General features: G+C 41.3%; 1 protein-coding gene across 1 annotated transcript; it reads left to right on the top strand.

Moving 5' to 3' along the window:
• The first annotated feature begins 857 nt into the window (after positions 1-857).
• Positions 858-7,369, top strand: IL26 (interleukin 26). The gene is made up of 5 exons (XM_054084951.1): positions 858-1,028; positions 1,392-1,448; positions 2,896-3,027; positions 7,132-7,197; positions 7,283-7,369. Exons 1-5 carry the CDS (start codon positions 858-860, stop codon positions 7,367-7,369), a joined length of 513 nt encoding a protein of 170 aa, XP_053940926.1.

Below are 7,369 nucleotides of genomic sequence, written 5' to 3'. Positions count from 1 at the left end.
TGAATAACTGTGTAGAAGAGTGACCATCTGACCCTTTGGTTTTGCTTTTACCTCTTTGGTAGTGGGTACGCTGGGACCTTACACATTATTTCCCAGTGCCCGCAGCTCTTAGAGGGCTCATAAGGCAACTTCATAGCGAGGCACAGTCTGGTCCTTGAACAGAGTCCTCCCTTTCACACTAAACAGCCTGCTGCTTCTACCAGTGCAAATCCTGCCCTGGCAAAAATTTAATTACAGAGATTAAAATAGGCAGCAAACTCCTTTGCTACTAGCCGCTGTGTGCCTGAAACAAACACTTCTCAAAGATTGGACAGTGAAGATTTAAAGGTGGTGCAGTCCAGCTTCCTTATAGATAACTCACTTTCTACTGCTTCTTAGGGTAAATTAGTAAAGAGCTTTTTCCTCTCCAGGCCATCAAATTTCAGCAAATTACTGCCATAATGTTTTGTGGAAAAATCAAAAGTTCACACGTTTGATACACTGATGAAAGCCAACCAGCTCAAATACTTTTTCCTCACTTGACCACCACTTAAGTGAAAGAAGACTTCTTACATGAGAGGGAAGTTGTTCTTTCTTGGAAACCTTGACCCTGCTGCCAGTAAATATGGAGGTATCTTTTAGAAAAACGTCACAGATGATTGTGGTCAAATTTGTTGAAAGTGGAGCAAGATGTATAAAAAAGCACAGCTGTAATGCTGATCAGCCAGCACAGAAGCAATAGGTTATCTACGTGAGCATCTCAATGCAGAAGCTACTTTGAGGGTTAACAAAATTAGGTTAACCTCCATCATCTAACCAGTCTTGCTGTATCACACACGCTGCTGTGACTGTAGAGGCATGAAGATTTGGGAGCGAAGATGAAAGTATATTCTATTTTCAGATCTGGGCATTTTTTAGTTCTACTTTGTCTTTTCACTGGGGAAGGCAAAAAGTCACCTACAGGAAAGCATACGTGCCGAAAAGGACTTCTATCCCAAGTGGCGGAGAATCTGTACATCAAGGCAACTAGTTTAAAATCATCTGTTCCTGTAAGTTGATCCCACTAGGTGAAAAGTTTATTTTATTTATAGATGCTTCTTTACCAGCTTCATGACTCAGTACCTGGAAATTTTAATAAGCTGAATGATCTCTACAGTCCTGAGAGATAGGGTAATGTTGCTACTCCTTTCATAAAAATGGGAAAAAAGAAGATGCATAGAGAAGTGGAATGAGTTTGTTAAGGAGTTTTCCATGAAAGAAGTTTGAGCTAGGCTGGGATTGGAACACGATTTTGCTGAGTCCTCATCCTACATCCAAATATGATGATGATTATTATTCCTACTAATCTTTGTACAAACCAGACTTAAAACTCTCTCTTAGGTTAATTAATAATAGCACATTATATTTTACAGAAGGATCTCATCAAGAACACAAGACTTCTTAAAAAGACAACAAAAATCCTGTTTATGGTAAGATTTATACTACTGTTTTCCCATTTTCTTACTTTGATTTTCCTTCAGTCAGTAGAGATAGGAATGCATGATCAAAAAGAATAATAGCTGACACAAAAATCACTTGTGTTTAACTGGGAAGGACATTATGAATGCCATACATTTAATGAAGTCTGCTTAAAGGAGGAGTTCTATCTGTGCCCCATTGATAGGGAGATTCCTGTGGGACACAAGTGAACAGCTGAGTGTAGCATGAGGACAGAGGTGGATTTGGAAAGCCTGGCCTGGAGGCACTTCTCTTTAGCTGGCTGCAGTGGTGCTCTGCCAGGAGGCTCGTGGTGAGGCTGTTTGGCATGGCAGGGAGGAGTGTGCTTGTAGTAGCAATTGCTCCTCCTGCGAGTGCTTGGCTGTGTGCAATCCTCCCCAGCAATACTTTCCAGGCATCAGCCCATTCACATGAGGGCCAGGGCCACAGCAGTGGAGACGTCTCCTGCTGAGGGTGTGTGGTACCACCCATAGCCCAGGGATGCTGCGGAGCAGCCGGGGCACGGAAGGAGCTCCTATGGGCTTTGACCTCTGCAGGTGCACTGGAAGAGGGTGATCAGAGTTCTCCAGTGTGATTCAGCAAGGGAGTGAGACACTAAGCTTAGGGGGTTTACTTGGAATGACTACAAGTGTGTGATATATTTTAGCTTCCTTAATGCAGAAATCTAGTCAGGGAGGCTGAGTCAGTTTATCCTTAAGTAGAGGCCAAATGGCCTTCAAATGCCCCTGGATCTCATTGATTACTTTGAGATTGAAGGCTCCTCACTTTGCCTGTGGGACCTACGCATGGACACCTGCATTTGAATGGCTTAATCTGCAGCTGCATTACCCTCATGCTGGGAATTTCACACTTGATACTTGGTTTCATTTATTGGAACCTAAAAATAGGCATATAGCCATTTGAAATACCTTTGGGTATCCAAGAGATCCCACAGGCTGGGCAGGTTGACAGAGGGTGTACAGGATGACTGGTGTCTTCTGGAGCAGCAGTTAGGGATAGGCAGAATAACCTACAGCTTCTCAGATAGTATGGGACACTGAAAAGGAATAATGGGACGCTGACACTCCCAGTGACTTCTACAATTTGGCCAAGATGTGCTATTTTAACTCCCAAATTTATCTTCCGTTTATTCTTTGTGTCTCAAATATATTTGTTGCTGTCACTTCTGTTCATGGGTGGATGGTCTTAACAATAGTCCTTTGGCTGCCAGCACAGCATCCTCCTGCCTTTCCTTCTGAAACCCCAGTAGTACCTTCAGCTGTTAAAAAAAGAAAAGAAAGGGAATCAATCCAATGGGATACTAAAATGAATCATAATATTTTTATTGATCATATGCTTTCTAATCACAGATATTATTATGAGGCTGAAGTTGACTTACAAGGTTTTCATTTGACAACTCTTTATCTGCTTTGTTTTCAGACAAACTGCAGTGTTCGAGATCAGCTCCTCTCCTTTTACGTGCAAAATGTTTTCAGTCATCTTGGAGCAGAAAGTGACAAGTTGCACATTATTTGTGCCTTCGAGATGCTGCAAGCAAACATGAATGCCTGTGTGAGTATATTCCTAACTAACTTACTTTAGATAGTTTAGTCAAACTAACTTTTCCTAACTAACTTACTTTAGATAGTCTAGTCGAACTAACTTTGTCCAGCTGAAAGACCAGGGAATGCCTCCACCACAGTTCTCCTCAGATACAGAGAGTGATTCAGAGTTGTGGTGTGCCCCACATTACAGAGGACCCAACTTCTGAAGGGCTTTCCTACTGGGTCTGGGGAAATTTAACATCACTCATTTCCTCCCAGGGTGAGCTTATGGGGAGTGGGCAAGGTGGTAAAGAAACCATAAGCCACTTCCCTGCTGGTGATGTTGCCTTGTGCTGCCCTCTCAGCACCAAAGCTGCAGAGAGACAGGGTAGTCACAGGGAAAAATGTGGCTCCTCAAGTTTTTGTGGTTATACTTTCCTTCTTCAACCACTGGACGTCTTTACTCACAAATCATCTCTGCTCCTCCATACTGAATTCTGAAAGAGCTGGTGGTGCCTCACGAGTAAGCAGGAACTGCAGTTATGAAGTTCATCAGAGCAGTTGCTGTGTGCTGCCCATAACAGCAGTCAGAGCAGGTTGTCCAGGGTGATGCTACCCAGTGGCAAAATGCCCTTAATGATCCAAGTGTCCCAGGGAAGAGATGCTTCTATCAATACCATCTCATCATCCCACCTTCTAAATAGCGACAGGACTGCAGTTAAAGCACACTTGAGCCTACAGATATGCATACCGACATACTATGATGCTAAGATGATGCTGTCACTTGTGGCTCACTTCTTTTCTTGCCTCTTTTTAAGGGTAAATATGTAACAACAGGGTGAGCCTTAAAAATTCATGTCCTATTGCTGTTCTCTTTGTCTGCAAAATCTGCTGTCCTCACAAGTCACTCTGTCCCCAAAAGTGGAGTGTGACTCATGGTGAAGTACAGCCATGGGGATCCAGGCAAATGTCTACATTAATTTTAAAAAGTGAGGGAAGGATAAGAAGTCAATGAAATGTTAATGAAATAAAATTTTGTCTAATCTGAATTGTATGGTGGCATGAAAGAAAAGGACATTGGTTCTACATGCACACAAATATTTGCAATGCAAAAATAAGCTCCTTCAGCGGTCTCTTTGCGGTGCTATAGCTCAGAACAGAACTGGAGTATTTGTGTAATGTAAAAAAATTCAAATCTCAGTGGAAGAAAACCCTACCAGCTTTCAGGTTCTGCATTTCAAACCATGCTAAATAGTTGCAATTTATAGTCATTATTCACAGCCTTTAACATACTGCTGTGGTTATCTGTGTCTGTCAAAAATCCAGGTATTGTGTGCTGTAGTATACTTTACAGAGATTTCATTCTTGTCTGGAAAAGCAATTATACCCCATACAAGTGCCAGCATACACTGAGGATTTCAAACTGTCTATTGTGACTGAATTCAGAATATAATTTATTCTGAAATACCATCAGTGACTGGAGCTGGCTATATAACTTAGGAATACATTTTCTTCTGTACTGTATGGAGACAAAATGCTGGAGACTTCTCAGAGCTCCTGTACTTTTTCATAATTAGTACCAGTGTTTTACCCAACATAAGTCTAAACATAACAATTTACATTTCTGGATCTTAAAAAATACTGGCAGGAGAGAAAAGGCTTTATCTGTTAGTAGAAAAACAATAACTCTTTGAGAAATGATGGCTTGCCATGATTTTCTAGGAGGTATCTCATTTCTGGAAACCAATATTTTTTAAAGTACTTGTATTAATTCAAAGCCAGCAGTGCAAAATCATGTGAAAGCGTAATAGAAACTGTGAACAGAATGAAAGTAATGGATTCTTTGGTAATACCAAGTTTGGGATTTCTCCATCACATATAATATGATAAATTAGTAAACTCATTCATCTGTCTACATAAGCTCTTTAGTTTCTATTATCTAGTTGAGTTATAAGATGTTTATCAGAAAGGATTTTCACCATGGCAACATACTTATGTAATGAATTTGTTACCTTTCAGGGGTAAAGTTCCTTATACAATTGAGGGAAACAGTGATGCTTTTTTATACATACCCACTCCATATTCTTTCACAAACTCAGGCTCTGATTCAGTTAGCTACGTCCATGCATGCTACTTAAAAATCCCAAAAATATTTGACTTCAAATCACTTCCAAAGACTTTATACTATATTATTATTGTAGTTCTTACCCTGCTAGTTCTTGGTTTAGTCCAAACAGGGAAACATGACAATATTTGAATTATTTTGGAGCCTGAGTCTTGTTTTTCAAAAACTTGTGGGTATTAAAATATCTAAATGCCTTTTCTGCAGTGAAATCAAACTCTCTCGCTTAGGCCATGACTGCACAGTAAGGGGAACAGATATTTTCTCTTGGATACTGGGAACATCTACGCGCAGCACCACTGGCCTCAGGAAAAGCTTGTTTACTTGCTCGTGTGCCCTGTTAGCTGGCAACATTGCCAAGAACATTGCTTCTGAAATCGGACTTATGCTCCTACATCAGTACCAGATTATGGAAGTTTTTTCTCACATTTGAGTGGAGTGCAGAAAGGTAATATCCTCCTTGCAGGAATTTTAATCGTAACTCTATCAGTGTAAGCAGAGCTTGTAGACCTTTAGCAGAGTTTGCAGCATTGCTTGCAATGAGTGAGTTTACTTGCTTGCTCTTTTGTTTACTTGCTTTTTTTGCAGGAAGAACAGAGTTTGTAATGTGTGCTATAACTCAAGCCAGCACAGTCATTTAAGGTCAGTTCTGCTACCGAATGGTTTCTTTAGGAATTTACACCCTACAAGCTGAACTTAAAAAAAAAAAAAAAGGACCAAGTCAGAAAGAACTTCCCTAGTTAGAGGATCTTTTAAAGATTTACAAATTAGGGTTTCTTTTATTTACACTTTCTTCCTGCAGGGTGACTTTAAGAAGCAGATAAGGTGACTTGAAATAGAAACTCTCTGTCGCTCTTTTAAAAACCTCTGTGTGAGGTAGAAAGGACTAATAATCCATTTCAGCAGTCACCTCTTTGCATCTGAGTTCACGACCTTTGCCTTTGCCTTTTTCCTTTTCAAACTTGTTGTCCCTGGCTGTAGATTGCAAAATGTCAGATTTTTTCCATATTTTCCCGCAAGAATGATTCTTCCCCTTGGGATGCCTGGAGAGCTGGGAAGTCAGCAAGCCGTATTGCTCAGAAAGCTCAATCAGGCAGATCCAAAACTCTCAACCAGATCAGTTTTCACCATCCAGCTCTGGTTGGTGGGAGCTGGGCAGTGAAGACAGGGGCCAGTACACACCAGGGCACTGGGAGTGGGGCAGGCAAGGGGCTTCCCTTGCTGGCAGTGCTCAGTTAAACCTGGGGTGCAGCCTTCAGGTCACGTAGGATGAACCAGTCCACCCCTTCCTTCTTAAACACGGCTTCTAACTCAGACCTTGCAGTGATGGCAGTGTCTCTGATATCACAGCAGATGTAGAAGGATGCCAGAACTTTCAAGTAAGGCATTGTTGACTGGTTTGTGTGGGTTGCCTGGGAGCTGGGTAGGGTCTTGCTGCCAAGACTCCCATTGATCCAATGTAAAAGTTAGCTCAACCAGAGGGTGCAAGATCAGCCTATGCGTTAGTTGGACAGTGGAGGAATGGGCAGAAAAAACAGGGGGGGCATAAATTAACTTTAAAAACTTAGTATTTGAAGAGTTAGCACAAATGAGAAAAATTGCCCCCAGCACTTTGCAAAGGTCTTTGTCCCTTAATCTTGCCTTCTTTGAAGATCCGGAGCTCAAGGACCTTGAATCCTAAGAGCTAGGCTGTGCTGTACAAAAGCTATTACTGCAACTGCAGTAAACATCCCAAAGACAAACAGAAAGGGTTTAATAAACAGACTTAGTATTACTTGTATTGCTTTTTTTTCTTTTTTTTTTTTTTGTGCTGTGAACTCAACTTTCCAGGAAGCACACAGGTGAAATAACATTTATAGTAGCCGAAGGTGCTGAAACGCTGCTGAGTTCATATGTTTTACTGGTAGTCCTATGGTGCCACACAGTGGGTTGGACTCTTCCTCATCACTATTTCTTTACATCAGCACCTTTGCTGCAACAAGCTCTTCTGATTTCTTCTCATCCCTTCAGCTTCCATGTGCTCCATCCACAAGGTTAACTTCTGCTGTCAAAAAAATAAAGAAAACATTTCTAAAGGTAAGAGCAGGAGGCACAGACTCCCAGCTGCGCTGTTAAAGTCCTGTGGGTGGCTTCTTTTCTAATGTATTTATCTTCTCAACAGCTGGGAGAGAAGGGAATCTACAAGGCTATCCATGAACTGGATATTCTTCTTCCTTGGATTCAGGCCTACATACAAACCATCATATGA

This window comes from Cuculus canorus, chromosome 1, assembly GCF_017976375.1.
Source record: "Cuculus canorus isolate bCucCan1 chromosome 1, bCucCan1.pri, whole genome shotgun sequence".
Taxonomy (NCBI): Eukaryota; Metazoa; Chordata; class Aves; order Cuculiformes; family Cuculidae; genus Cuculus; species Cuculus canorus.
Note: the sequence above shows the minus strand (reverse complement) of the source record. Positions and strands in the feature narration are given on the sequence as shown.

Coding starts and splice junctions, on each gene's coding strand:
- IL26 (XM_054084951.1), top strand. CDS start 858: ATGAAAGTATATTCTATTTTCAGATCTGGGCATTTTTTAGTTCTACTT. Junction 1,029..1,391: donor GTTTAAAATCATCTGTTCCT/GTAAGTTGATCC, acceptor TATATTTTACAG/AAGGATCTCATCAAGAACAC. Junction 1,449..2,895: donor CAACAAAAATCCTGTTTATG/GTAAGATTTATA, acceptor CTTTGTTTTCAG/ACAAACTGCAGTGTTCGAGA.